This window comes from Sapajus apella, unplaced genomic scaffold, assembly GCF_009761245.1.
Source record: "Sapajus apella isolate SASKATOON/1434 unplaced genomic scaffold, GSC_monkey_1.0 scaffold20, whole genome shotgun sequence".
Classification (NCBI taxonomy): domain Eukaryota; kingdom Metazoa; phylum Chordata; class Mammalia; order Primates; family Cebidae; genus Sapajus; species Sapajus apella.
Window position 1 is genome coordinate 6,985,942 of NW_022436960.1, and position 15,198 is coordinate 7,001,139.

The following is a 15,198-nucleotide window of genomic DNA, read 5'->3' on the forward strand; positions in this document are numbered from 1 at the left end:
CCCGGGTTCAAGCAATTCTCCTGCCTCAGCCTCCCGAATAGCTGGGATTATGGGCGTGTGCCACCATGCCTGGCTAATTTTTGTATTTTTAGTAGAGATGGGGTTTCACCATGTTGGCCAGGAATGACTTTGATCTCTTGACCTCGTGATCTCCCTGTCTCGGCCTCCCAAAGTGCTGGGATTATAGGTGTGCTAGGCCTCTACATAGCTTTTAAAAATGTCATCCTGCTTTTTCTAAAAAAAAAAATTAAGTGTATCCTTCAAATATCAGTAATATTTAAAATATTCATATTAACACATATTCAATAATTACTAAAACATGTTTAAAAATAGAGAGCTTCTCTCCTGAGCAGTGGTGGGAATGTGAGGTGGTACATTTGGGATTACAGCTTCGGTTCTGTCCCCTCATCCCCAGGAAACTACTGTCTTAACTTATGATGACCAAACAAACCTTTTTGAAACAGTGATTTCAAAAAGGAAAGACAGTCCAAAAACTCTGTATCTGTAGGAAATCTGCCTCATGGGAGAGATTACCCTTCCCCTTTTTTGAAACAAGGTCTCACTCCTGTCACTCAAGGGTGGAGTGCAGTGTCAGGATCTCGGCTCACTGCAGGTAATCCTACTGCCTTGGCTTCTCAAGTAGCTGAGATACAGGCATGCACCACCTGCCCAGCTAATTTGTTTTTGTTTTGTTTTGTTTTGTTTCGTTTTTTGTAGAGACAAGGACTCGCTATGCTGCACGGGCTGGTATCAAACTCCTGGGCTCAAGTGATCTTCCTGCCTCGGCCTCCCAAACTGCTGGGATTACGGGCATAAACCACAGTATCTGACTTTCCTTTTCCTTTGTTGAAGAAGAAGCAAAAGTGTTCCACTTGGCTACCAGTTGGAACTTAGTAAATAAATGTACCTCAGAACTAGAATTATCCATACGGTTATTCTTAAGGATAATTAGAAATGAAACAAAATGAGTGGCGCTTCACTCAGTTCACCAGGCAATGTGTAAAATTCCATGTGTTTGCTGAGATACAAAAGTTTAGAAATCCACATCTCATCTAGGCAGCTTGATATTTGGACAAATTTGTCTAAATCAGGTAATGTATCTGTAAGCAGCTGAAGAAGAAATACCTTAAGAAGAAACAAAAGATGGATCTTGGAAGAAATTTTGGAAACTTCAATTTAATGTAATATGAACACATTAATATTCTAAAATCTTCCATATTGCTCTAATTTAGTAAAAGAACTGTGTATTGGATTTTTCCATTTAAAAATGAGGCACAATGAACTTATTTAAAATATTTTACTAGATTATACATATACACTTTTCAAAATTCTCACGTAATCTCTAGTGAACTTTTAAATGGTCAAAACTTGTGTTCATTGGCCGGGTGCAGTGGCTCATGCCTGTAATCCCAGCACTTTGGGAGGCCAGGGTGGATGGATCACGAGGTCAGGAGTTTGAGACCAGCCTGACCAACATGGTGAAACCCCATCTCTACTAAAAAAAAAAATACAAAAATTAGCCAGGCATGGTGGCGCGGGCCTGTAATCCCAGCTACTCAGGAGGCTGAGGCAGGAGAACAGTGTGAACCCGGGAGGTGGAGGTTACAGTGAATCGAGATCGCGCCACTACACTCCAGTCTGGGTGACAGAGCAAGACTCCATCTCAAAAACAAACAAACAAAAAACCTGTGTTCATGTGAACCTTTCCTTTTTTTTTTTTTTCCATATTCATCTACACTTACAGATTTCCTCAGTAACATTTTGATTTGCTGGGTGTTTGCTTTTGGTTGCATTTTTCATTGCGTATGCAGAATGTCCATTGCTGCCTGTGACTTTAGGTTTGTTATAGGTTTATTTGGGCAGTATTAGGGAAAAAAAATGCCATAAACCAAGAAATACTCTCCAGCATTTTAATAGGGCCAAAACAAAGTTGGTGATCTAAAGACTTTTTTTTTTTTTTTGAGATGGAGTCTGCTGTGTTGCCAGGCTGGAGTGCAGTGGAGCGACCTTGGCTCAATGCAACCTCCATGCACTGCAACCTCCACATTCCGGGTTCAAGCGCTTCTCCTGACTCAATCTCCCAAGTAGCTGGGACTACAGGCACAGGCCATCACACCCAGCTAATTTTGTATTTTTACTAGTCGTGGGGTTTCACCCTGTTGGCCAGGATGGTCTCAATCTCTTGACCTCGTGATCCACCCGCCTCGGCCTCCCAAAGTGCTGGGATTATAGGCGTGCGCCACTGCACCCAGCCTAAAGGCTTATTAATGGTATGGAGTTTCTACATGACGTTAGTGAAAAATGAGGTTTGTTTTCTATTAGGAAAATGGGCAACTCTCTCCAGCTGTGTGTTTTTCATGTTAACCCTGACAGTTCACCAAATAGCTAGTCATGAAGAATATAGGCAGTTAATATTCCTCCAGGAAGGGGCCAGGTGCTCATGCCTGTAATCCCAGCACTTTGGGAGGGTGAGGCAAGAGGATGGCTTAAGCTCAGAAGCTCAAGATTAGCCTAGGCAACACAGGGAGACCTCGTCTCCACTTAAAAAAAAAAAAAATTAGCCAGTCATGGTGGTTACTTGGGAGGCTGAAGTGGGTGGATTGTTTGAGTCCTGGAGATGGGGGCTGCAGTGAGCTATAATTGCACCACTCCAACCTGGGTGACAGAGCAAAACCCTAACCTCCTCCCGGCAAAAAAAGAATCCCTCCAGGAATCGTTCCTACCTATGTTCACATTAGTTGATTTCTTTTATTCACCTACTAGAATACTTGGATAAACCATTCACCAGTTTAATCCATTTACTCTAATCCTTTTACATAAAATAGTCTGAACTCTGACAAGCTTCATCAAAGCCCTTTGGCATTATTCTACTTTTAGTGTATTGATAAAAACAAACAAAAACAAACATGAGTTTCCTTTACTTTGACAAAGTAATGTAATTTTTATCTTATTTATCTGTATGGAATTCCAGAAGTAATGTGGACACTTATTTATAGGATGTCTGTATTTTTAGGTCTTTAATACTGTGTTTCTGCCTCTCATTTGTGACTACATGCATTATTCTTGAAAGCAGGTAAACTCACTGAATGGTTGTGTAATAGCCATTCAATTACTGCCTGTATACATGTATATTAAGGTAAAATAAAACTGACAAAATATTTCTTTTTTTTTTTTTTTTTTTCTGAGACGGAGTCTCGCTCTTGTTACCCAGGCTGGAGTGCAATGGCGCGATCTCGGCTCACCGCAACCTCCGCCTCCTGGGTTCAGGCAATTCTCCTGCCTCAGCCTCCTGAGTAGCTGGGATTACAGGCACGCACCACCATGCCCAGCTAATGTTTTGTATTTTTAGTAGAAACGGGGTTTCACCATGTTGACCAGGATAGTCTCGATCTCTTGACCTCGTGATCCACCCGCCTCAGCCTCCCAAAGTGCTGGGATTACAGGCGTGAGCCACCGCGCCCAGCCCCCTGACAAAATATTTCTAGCGTACAGTTGGATCCATACTAAGTGGCTTGCCAAGCTAGATATGTCCTTAGTGGGTCTGGAGACTTGGGCATGAATAACCGTTGTTCTAACCGGAGTGACTCCATCTTGAATAAAGGCCAGATAAAGCCAAACCTGCTGGGTGACATTCCCAGGGGGTTGAGCACTTTCGGTCACAAGATGTTTCTGGTTGAGGGACCAAGTTAATGATGCTAACTAACTAAAGACCCAGAACTTATGGAAATGTCCTGATATTTGGAGAACAAAAAGCATTCTTAGTTTAAGAATAGGTTTCACTTTAAAGATAAAAGTTCACTTATAAATTCTCACTGAAATCAATAGTAACATAACATACTTATGTTCTTAAGTGACATAAGAAACAATACTAATATCCTGTTACAAGTTGATCATAAGCCTTTACAATAAAGTACACTATTGTCTCACTCCACCAAGCTGGAGTGCAGTGGTGCAATCTCGGCTCACTATAGCCTTGGCCTCCCAGGCTCAAGGGTTCACACCAGTCTCCTGCATCCACGCCCAAGTAGCTGGAACTACAGGCATACACCACCATGCCTGGCTATTTTTTTTTTTTTTTTTTTTTTTTTTTTGTATTTTTGTAGAGATGGGGTCTTGCTATGTTGCCTAGGCTGGTCTCGAATTTCTTGGCTCAAGCATTCCTCCGCCTTGGCCTCCCAAAGTGTTGGGATTATAGATGTGAGCCACTGCACCTGGCCAAGTACACTTTCTTAACAACCTATACAAGCAGGCACTATGTTTAAAGTACGGCCTTCCCCCTCTTGCTTTCTGAAGAAGCCCTACTCTGTGATGCAGTAGCTTTCAATAAACTACCTCTTCTCACTGTGGGGTGTTCCTTCTCTTGTTTTCTGAGGACACCCTGCTCTGTAACAGAGTAGTCTCTAACAGACTCTCTTAACTTCACTATACTCTGCGGCTCACCCTCAATTTTTTCCTGGGTGAGATCTAAGAACCTGCCCTTGGGATCTAGGATGAGACCCCCTTTCTGGTAACACTGCTCCAGGACTCAGATTCTCAGTGACTGTCACCCAGCCATGTCCAGGCTTCCACAGGCTCAGACTGTTCAGGGGTGATTCCTACCCTTCCCTGGTATTAGTGATACTGTACTTTGTATAAGTTTTTAGAGTTTACAGAGCAATTTCATTCATGTTCTCTTGGTTATCACTATGTTTCCCTCATTTAATCCTCCAAGCTGGTGGATTTATTCTATCTTTTCCTCTCTTTTCTCTTATTATTATTATTATTATTTTTTTTTTTTTTTTGAGACGGAGTTTCGCTCTTGTTGCCCAGGCTGGAGTGCAATGGCGCGATCTCGGCTCACCGCAACCTCCGCCTCCTGGGTTCAGGCAATTCTCCTGCCTCAGCCTCCTGAGTAGCTGGGATTACAGGCACGCACCACCATGCCCAGCTAATGTTTTGTATTTTTAGTAGAGACGGGGTTTCACCATGTTGACCAGGATGGTCTCGATCTCTTGACCTTGTGATCCACCTGCCTCGGCCTCCCACAGTGCTGGGATTACAGGCTTGAGCCACCGCGCCCGGCCTTTATTATTATTATTTTTAAAACACAGGATGAAACAGGTTCAGAGAGAGGAAGTGATTGGTCTTAAGTCAGGATCTAAGCAAGTGGTCAAGCCATGCTTGGTGACTTTCAAGTGCATTCTTCATCCTCTTGTTTAGTAGAGTCTTGTGGAAGATGGTGTGGGAAACAGTGAGTCTCAATGACAGAAAAGAACGCAACGTTAATTCATGGGTAATGGTTCTGACTAGACTTTGGTGCCATGGTTAACTGTTTTAAGAGACTTTGCCTTTACAGTAATAATATGCACTTTGTTTTAAAAAAAAAATAGATAGCTGCAAGCCAAGATTTTACAATGACCCATGTAGAGATACTAACATGTTTGGACATTTACAGGCTTTTCTTCCCCTTTTTATTTTCAAACTCACAGAAAAATGGAAAGACTAGTCCAATGATCACCAGGAATCCTACCAACTAGATCCAGTAATTTCACAATGCTTTTGAAATATATAAAGTGAGCACAAAATCTGTAATTAGCCCACTCATGGTGTAACAAAGCCCTTATTTTGCTGCTCCATCAGGGGCCGATGGGAATGGAGTTAGGACACAGAGGGGCCTCACTGTGGGACTGGGAAACTAGTTTTGCTAGAATCATTAGAATCATGTGATAACAAATGCAGGCTTGTGAGGGAAAAGCGAGCTAACGTCAGTGCCATGGGTTCAAAGGTTTTGTTTTGTTCAAACATGGCCAAGGTCCATGTTTTCATTTCAGGTAAATATAGATAGGAGGGATTTTTGAATACACTTGAGAAAGAAGAACTTACCTTCCTACACTTAAAAGGAATTAAATGATTCCAATCTTGTGGGAAGTGGTGGGGATGGGGGAGTCACATGCGGGAGAGGAGCTGTTCTAAAGACTTAAGTTAGCTTTGCTGGACAAGGTGGCTCATGCCTGTAATCTCAGCACTTTGGGAGGCTGAGGCGGGCAGATCATGAGGGGTCAGGAATTGGAGACCAGCCTTGCCAACATGGTGAAAATCCATCTCTACTAAAGATACAAAAAATTAGCCAGGTGTGGTGGTGGGTGCCTGTAATCCCAGCTACTTGCAAGACTAAGGCAGGAGAATGGCTTGAACTTGGGAGGTGGAGGTTGCAGTGAGCCGAAATCATGCCAATGCACTCCAGCCTAGGTGACAGGGCAGGACTCTCAAAAAAAAAAGACTTATCTTCCCCACAAGACCACTTCCTTTGACCCCTCCTAGGGCCCTTCTTACATCTCTCTTGCCAGAGGCTGCTGAACCTTTTTGGCCTCTCACACCTGGGGGAAGAACAGAGAGTGAGGACAGGCCCTTCTAGAGCCTGGGGGCCCCAGTGACTGTTTTCAGCTGGGCACTGTCTCTGCTCTAGTTCTTGTTCATCTCCCCAAGCATGAAAAGAGCTCAGCTGGTACTTCACACCATCTGTTATGTTAAGCCCTTGGATAAGATTTTTGGGCCCTTGCAAAGACCAATTATATAAGTCTGTTAATAAATAATGTTCGGCCAGCACAGTGCCTCATGCCTGTAATCCCAGCACTTTGGGAGACCAAGGCAAGCAGATCACTTGAGGCCAGGAGTTCGAGACCAGCCTGGCCAACATGGTGAAACCCCATCTCTACTAAAAATACAAAAAAGTAGCCAGGTGTGGTGGTGCATGCCTATAATCCCAGCTACTCTCGGAAGGCCAAGAATTGCTTGCAGCCGGGAGGAGGAGGTTGCAGTGAGCTGAGATTGTACCACTGTACTCCAGACTGAGTAACAGTATGAGACTCCATCTCAAAAATAAGTAAATAAATAAATAAAGTTCAATGTTTGCCAAGTCCTGTTATCCTGATTATCAGACATTCTTGTCTCTCCTTAGGGGGTGGCATAGTTCCTTGCTCCTGCCACCCCGTTTCTAGCCTTATACCCCAGCTGTAAGCTTTACTTATACATGGCCATGTGCACTGTGGATTCCTAAAACTTCCAGTCCCCCACCCCTCAATGTGGCGTTGACAGAATTCCTTCCACAGATGGCCTCACAATGGAGCGTTTTATCTTGCTTTTTTTTTCCACCTCACCCAGAAGGTGAGCATCAGGACTCTGTTAGACTTTTTTTTGTAGAGATGGAGGGTCTTGCTATATTGCCCAGGCTGGCGTCAAGCAATCTTCCCACCTTGGCCTCTCAAAGTATTGGGAATATGGCATGAGCCACTGTGCCCAACTCCACTCTTTTAGACTCCCTAAAGGCAAAACAGTGATCCCCAAAGGTCTTATGGGGAGGCACAGGCAATGTTATATCCCCAAGGATTCATCTGTGTACTCCTTTCCCTCTGGGAAATCTCGCTAAAATTCTAGATTCCATTTCCTTCTGGTGCAGCTAACAACAAAGCAGAAACCAAGACTCTGCTTTCAGTGGACACTTGGTGTTTGCATGCAAAACCACCTCCTCCATCCCAGAAAACCAGATTGGTCTGGCCAGGAGAAGAAGGAGAAGAGGTTCGGGACTAACCTGGCCTTCAAGGAAAGTGGTGGGGGACTAGAGATCTTGATGGAAGTGGGCAGTGACAGACATAAGGAACCAGGTACCAGGGACCAGAGCAAACTCTCCTCAAGCTGGCCACCGGCAAATAGCCCCAGACAGTTGTGGGCTCTCTGAGTGGAACGTGAGCGACGTGGACACCTGGTAGGGAATTGGATGAAATTAGAAGAGGGAAACAGGTCCCCAACCCAGGTGGAGGTGAGTAGCTTGAAAGAAGACAGCCTCTGGGGCAAAGGAGTGGAGCGCCAGAAGATCAGTGATGGCCATGAGGCAGTCAAGAGCCATGCCCCATGAGGCATCTCAAGAGCCCCCGAGAGATGAGGAAGGAGCAGTGAGCATGCCATCTGTCACCCAGTGCCAACTTACATCCAAGCTGGCCACATCCTTCTCTGTCCTTCTCCCCTGTCCTTGATCCCTGGAGGATCTGAAATGGCCACCAGTAAGAGGGGAGGAGGAAGGAAGAGGAGAGACTATAAAAGTGGTTGAGAAGATGGCAAGCGGAGAAGCAGCGTTAGATGAGGCAGAAGCAATCCTGCAATAGCCAGATTGACGGAGGATCTCAGCTGTCCAAGTGTAAACATGAAATGGTCTTAGTTTTCTAATAACTGCTACTGACTGCTTTCCTGCGAGTAGTAAGGTCCCTTAGAGACCTCTCAGTTCAAAACCCAGTTTGTAATTATTTGATAGGAACAGATTTCCTAAAGTAGGAATAAACAAAGGGCCTCCTCACTCACTCTCTAAGAGTTGCAATGGAACCAGCCTGAAATTCTATCCAAGGGAAACAATGAATCCAGTTTGAGTTCAAAGCGACACCTTACTGTGATTACTTTGTTCAACAAACTGGTTACAATTAATTACTAGATGAGTAAGAAAAATTTTCCATTTATTTATACATCTTTCCGCATTACTTATTGGTCCATTACATTCATCCATTTTTTTTAAGGATTTCATAACTGTCATCAATTTGCCTGAACATTTTATATATTAAGGATATTGATTTATTATGTCAGTGGCAATCCTTTTTCTTGGCTTGTCCAATTAAAAGGACAACCAACTGACTGGTTGTCTTTTTAACTGACAAAGTTTATATTTATTTATGTATTTTTGAGATAGTTTCACTCTGCCACCCAGGCTGGAGTGCAATGGTGTGATCTCGGCTCACTGCAACCATTGCTTCCTGGGTTCCAGTGATTTATGAACACACGTGTGATTTTTTTCTTTTCTTTTTTCTTTTTTTGAGACAGAGTTTCTCTTTGTCACCCAGGCTGGAGTGCAGTGGCACGATCTCGGCTCACTGCAACCTCCACCTCCTGGTTCAAGCGATTCTGCTGTCTCAGCCTCCCAAGTAGCTGGGATTACAGGCACACGCCATGTCTGGCTAATTTTTGTATTTTTTGTAGAGATGGGTTTCACCATGTTGGCCAGGCTGGTGTCAAACTTCTGTCTCTGCCTGCTTTGGCCTCCCAAAGCGCTGGGATTATAGGTGTGAGCCCTTGTACCTGGCCGATTTTTTTCTTTTCAAGTTAGGAAGTTCTTTCCCATCCTACCATCAGGTCATCACCAAAATGTTAACAATGAGATTGTGGATGAATTTTTTTGTTATAATTTCTGTACTTTACTTTTTTCTTTCTTTCTTTTGAGACAGGATCTCACTCTGTCACCCAGGCTGGAGTGCAGTGGCACAATCATGGCTTACTGCAGCTTTGGCCTCCCAGGCTCAAGTGATCCTCCTGCCTCATCCTCCAAATAGCTGGGACTATAGGCACATGCCACCATGCCTAGCAAATTTTTTTTTTTTTTTTTTGAGACAGAGTTTTGCTCTTGTTGCCCAGGCTGCTGCACAGTGGTGCAATCTTGGCTCACTGCAACTTCTGCCTTCCAGTTTCAAGCAATTCTCCTCCCTCAGCCTCCTGAGTGGCTGGGACTACAGGTGTGTGCCATCAGGACCAGCTAATTTTTTGTATTTTTAGTGGAGACCGGGTTTCACCATGTTGGCTAGGCTGGTCTGGAGCTCCTGATCTCAGGTGATCCCCCTGCCTTGGCCTCCCAAAGTGCTGGGATTACAGGCATGAGCCATTGCCCCTGGCAATACATATATATTTTTTTTTTTTTTTGTAGAGATGGGGTTTCACCATGGTGCTCAGGCTGGTCTCAAACTCCTGGGCTCAAATGAACCTCCCACCTCGGACTTCCAAAGTGCTGGGATTACAGGCATGAGTCATGGTATCTGCCTGTACTTTACTCTTAATAATAATAAATAGTCTTTTTTTTTTCCTTTTTGTAAACAGTCTTTATCACCAGATTTTAAAAAATAGCCACTGTTTGCAAGAGCAGCATGGCTATCTGCTGCATGTGCATTACCTGCATTCTGCTCCATGCTCTCCTTGATGCCATCTAGGAGCTCCTGTGCATCTTCCACATTCTCCTCTTCCTCTTCCTCTTCGCCTTCTTCTTCTCCTTCCCCTACATCCCCTACATCCTTAGGTGCAACAATCGCCTCCTGCATGCCACAGGGATATTCACATTGGACGATGCCCTGCATTGATTTGCTACTCACAAATCAGCTGGCAGGTAATCCCGGAAAAAGCCTGGGACCCAAATAGGGCATGTACCCTATGACAGCTCTCATGCAAAATTTTGCAGGATGTGCATATCCAAAAAGACACGTGAGAGCCTTGAGGTTTTTCTTACACTATATTTAAGAGAATAGTGTATTTTTGTGCTAATGCCAGAACTGCTGGAGTCAACACTTTTCTAATGCATTATTCTGCAATATTGGATTGTATCTTACTTGAAGGAACCACATGTAGAAATCAAGTCTGTTAATAATCATTGATGAAAACTTCCTCAGTATCTGCCATTTCCAATAAAATGATAATAAGCAGTTTATAAATAAATAGTCTGATGATACCCTGAGAAACATACAACAAGAATAAAAAACCCAAAAATGTTCCAGGCAACAGAGAGAACACAAGATATACTTTGAACCACAGCTAGAGGCAGACTAAATTTCAAGGGCAACCCATGGAAACTGCTTCCATCTCAGAGAAAAGCCCTGTAGAGTTTTGTGCTTTCATAACTGGTAACAAATCTCTTGTTTACTGACATATAAAATTAGTTGCTTGTTTATTACAAAACTAAGAAAAGCATTTCTAAAATGTTAAAATTCCCAATAAAGTAGTTAGAAGCCATTTCAGGAAGGACATGGTGGCTCATGCTTGTAATCCCAGCACTTTGGGAGGCCGAGGCAGGCGGATCACCTAAGCTCAGGAGTTCAAGACCAGCATGGCCAACATTGTGAAACCCCATCTCTACTAAAAATACAAAAATTAGCCAGGCATGGTGGCACACGCCCATAATCCCAGCTATTCGGGAGGCTGAGGCAGGAGAATTGCTTGAACCCGGGAAGCGGAGGTTGCAGTGAGATGTGATAGTACCACTGCACTCCAGTCTAGGCAATAGAGCAGACTCTGTCTCAAAAAGAAGCCATTTTACAAGATGGTGCTAAAGGTAATGAAGGAGGCTCCTGTTCTTCCCCAAGCCAAAGCCGAAGCAAAAGCTTTGAAGCTTAAGATGGCAGTGCTGAAAGGTGTCCACAGCCACAAAGAAAAGAAGAGCTACACGTCATCCACCCTCCAGTGTCCCAGGACATCCTCTGAAGAGTGTCCTCAGGAGAAACTAGTGGGACCACTCTGCCATCATCAACTAACTTCCCCGACCCCTGAGTTGGCCATGAAGAAGACAGGAGACAAACACACACTGGTGTTCATTTCGGATGCCAAAGCCAGCAAGTGCCACACCCAGCAGGCTGTGAAAAAGCCCTCTGATGCTGATGCAGCCAAGGTCAACACTATGCTCGGGCCTGAGGGGGAAGAGAAGGCAGACGATCCCTTGGCTACTGATTAAGATGCCTTGGATATTGCCAACAAAATTGAGATCATCTAAACTGCATCTGGCTGGCTAATTCTAATATACATTTTTTCACCCCAAGAATGATAAAGTAATTAATTAAAATGCCCAGAAAAGTAGTTAAAAGTGTTACCAGTTTTGCTATGGCTTCGGAGATGACATCCTTCAGTTGGATGTGATGCAGTTTGTAGTACTTGGACAATTCTTCAGCAATGCTGGATTTTCCCACGGCGGGGGGACCGAGAATGCAGATCTTGATTGGCTGAAAGAGGAGAGAGTAAGGAACATACAGCAAGCTCTGAATGATCTGTAGCTAGACAGAGTGGCTTTTTATTTCAGAGGAGTGCTTTTTTTTTGAGACAGAGTCTCACTCTGTTGCTCAGTCTGGAGTGCAGTGGCACAATCTCGCTTACTGCAACCTCAACCTCCGCCTTCCAGGTTCAAGTGATTCTCTAACTCAGTCTCCCAAGTAGCTGAGACTACATGTGCGCATCACCATGCCCAGCTAATTTTTGTATCTTTTGTAGAGACAGGGTTTCACCATGTTGGCCAGGCTGGTCTTAAACTCCTGGCCTCAAGTAATCTCCCTGTCTCGGCTTCCCAAAGTGCTGGGATTACAGGCATGAGCCACCATACCTGGCCAGGAGTGCCCTTTTAAAACAAAGTCTCTGGACCCTGCAGGCTAACTCTCAGTCTTCTGTGGAGACTCCAGAGTCACTGCCTCTAACCCTGCCGCCACCACCATGGTGGCTGCCATGTCATCCTGAAAGTGTCTGCTCTCTGGTCAGACAGTTAATGTTCTGTTTCGTGTCCATTCATTCAGTAGGTATTCAATAAGCACCACCTACATGGGCTGATCTAAGGCTGGGAAATAGGACCACATAAGAAGATGTGTCAGGAACAGCTCAGCCTGGCCCAAATGGTGAAACCCCGTCTCTACTAAAGTTACAAAAATTAGCCGGGTGTGGTAGTTCATGCCTGTAATCTCAGGTACTGCTCGGGAGGCTGAGGCACAAGAATTGCTTGATCCCAGGAGGTGGAGGTTGCAGTGAGCCAAAATCACACCACTGCACTCCAGCCTGGGTAACAGAGTGAGACTCTGTCTCAAAAAATAAAGTAAAACAAAATAAAAATTTGCTTCATCTCTCTGAGCCATAGTTTCCTCATCTATACTATGGAGACAAGAATATCTATCTTTCACCATAAAAAATGATAAGGGTGTGAGTTAACACAGATCTTAATTAGCTCAATTTAGCCATTCCTCAATGTCTACATATTTCAAAACATTATGTTGTACAGGATACACGTATGTAATTTTCATTTGTCAATTTCATTTAATTAATTCTTTTAATTAATTTATTTATTTTAGAATGAGTCTTGCTCTATCACCCAGGCTAGAGTGCAGTGGTGCAATCTTGGCCCACTGCAACCTCCACCTCCCGGATTCAAGTAATTCTCCTGCCTCAGCCTCCCGAGTAGCTGGGACTACAGGTGCATGCCACCACACCTGGCTAATTTTTGCATTTTTAGTAGAGATGGAGTTTCACCATGTTGGCCGGGCTGGTCTCGAACTCCTGACTTCAAGTGATCCACCTGCCTTAGCCTCCCAAAGTGCTGGGGTTACAGGCGTGAGCCACCTCGACTGGCCAATTAATTAATTCTTAAAAAAGAATATCTACCTTGAAAAGTTGTGATGATTAAATGACCAGTGGGTCTCCTGACCAGTTAGAAAGAGATCAAAGTAGTAATCAGGCTTCTTCTACCTCCCACATGTATACCCAGGACTGAAACAAGCAAGCCAGGAAGGCACTTGATATTTTTCCTTATTTAATATTCTTCCTTATATGGACAAAACTGTGACATCACTCTTGAGCTTCCTGTTATGTGCAATTTGCATACATCATCTATGTCAACTTTAAAACTGTTCATGTTTGGTTGACAAGTATTTACTTAATATACATGTAAATGTGTTAGACCCGGACAAATTTGTCAAATGTGAAAAACAACTTGAAATTAGAACATTTGAAAAAGCAAATGGTTCCACTGGCATAATCACATTGGAAGTTTGATTTACTTTGCTTGAATCAGAAGTTTCAATGGGAAACAATGATGGTTACCATTAGTCCTCTGCTTTGTTTGTACTCCTTGAGGATATTGTTGATGTTTTCCACAAATCCTGTTTGGGCGGCCCATCGAATATTAAAATTCTCCTTCACAAAGAGCGCTTCCATTCTTAAGTTGACCAGTAAATGGTCGAGACAATCTTGCTAAGAGATGGAAGATAATTAGAGGTTAGTCTTTTTTTGTTTAATTCCGATTGTCATAACAGACCGAAATCATTACGGTTATTAAAAAAAGACAATATACACTCCCTAAACGTGGAATCTGGCACTGAGTATTTACAGATCACCTGTGTGACACTACGTTACTTCTAAATAGTCCCCATGTCTACTCTGATGGCGGGCCACATTCTGGCTGAACAAGAAGGAAGATACTGGAAATCCCAATTTTCTTTTTTAAAAATTTTAATTGCATCTACTTTTTGAACACTGCAGTTTCATGATTCAAAATCCAAAAGAACAAAAGGTGCAAAGAAAAATATTCCCTATGACCTCTGACCACCACCCACCCAGTTCTGCTCCTCAAGGCAACCAATAATATCAGTCCTTTCAGAAACACATTTGAGTGCAGTGTTTAGATGCAACTTATTCTTAAAAAGAATTGCATTCTAATGCAAGCTTAAAGAGCACACTGCAAAAAACCCTATTTTTTTAGTTGCGATGGGATTGGAATTGCAGGCTGCTATTTGAATTTTAGAAAGAGGCCAGAGAAAATAAATTCCAGTGTTTGTACAGCATTTTACGTATCAAATAGCTTCCAAACAGCTTACATTTTGTTTTGTTTTGTTTTGTATTTTGAGGTGGAGTTTCAATCTTGTTGCCCAGACTAGAGTGCAATGGCACTATCTTGGCTCACTGCAACCTCCACCTCCCGGGTTCAAGTGATTCTCCTGCCTCAGCCTCCCAAGTAGCTGGGATTACAGGTGTGTGCCACCATGCCTGGCTAATTTTGGTATTTTTAGTAGAAACAGGGTTTCACCTGTCTGATCAGGCTGGTCTCAAACTCCTGACCTCAGGTGATCCACCCTCCTCGGCCTCCCAAAGTGCTGGGATTATAGGGGTGAGCTACCATGCCTGGCCTAAATACATTTTCTGACCACGACCTCTGAGTGTTTTTCAGGAAGGACAGCTGAAGAGAAGAGTAAGTTGCTTTAGGGTAGAACATCTGGTGGTGGGGTAGGAGTTGACAACAGCTTTGGAAGCCAGGCCTCTGACTCCAAATCCCTCAAGAACCAACGTTATTTAGCCAAAACCTATCTGATATTAAAAAAATAATAATACTCAATATTATCGAGGAAGAAAAAAAAGACACCACATATACTAACCGTTAAGTCCTTGGTTAGGTATGCATTTTCTCTGGGTATTTTCTGGATTTTCCCAGGGCCAGTATTTTTACTGATACACTGTTAGAGGAAAATTGAAATATTATTTGGTTTACCTGGAAGATTTTACTTTATATGAAACTCAAATGGGTCGGGCGCAGTGGCTCATGCCTGTAATCCCAGCACTTTGGAAGGCCGAGGCGGGTGGATCACCTCAGATCAGGAGTTTGAGACCAGCCTGGCCAATGTG

The 15,198-nt window shown here is 43.5% G+C and overlaps 1 protein-coding gene across 3 annotated transcripts in view; it reads right to left on the bottom strand.

Moving 5' to 3' along the window:
• AK7 (adenylate kinase 7) overlaps positions 1-15,198 on the bottom strand; it is a 90,252-nt gene that overhangs the window by 23,511 nt on the left and 51,543 nt on the right. For 2 of the 3 annotated variants that reach the window (XM_032287482.1, XM_032287481.1), the window contains exons 9-12: positions 14,952-15,029; positions 13,624-13,773; positions 11,640-11,768; positions 9,959-10,097 (exon numbers count right to left, since the gene is read on the bottom strand). In XM_032287482.1, coding sequence (XP_032143373.1) covers positions 9,959-10,097; positions 11,640-11,768; positions 13,624-13,773; positions 14,952-15,029 — 496 coding nt within the window. The remainder of the gene's footprint in view (positions 1-9,958; positions 10,098-11,639; positions 11,769-13,623; positions 13,774-14,951; positions 15,030-15,198) is intronic. The other variant, XM_032287484.1, reaches the window with a different exon arrangement.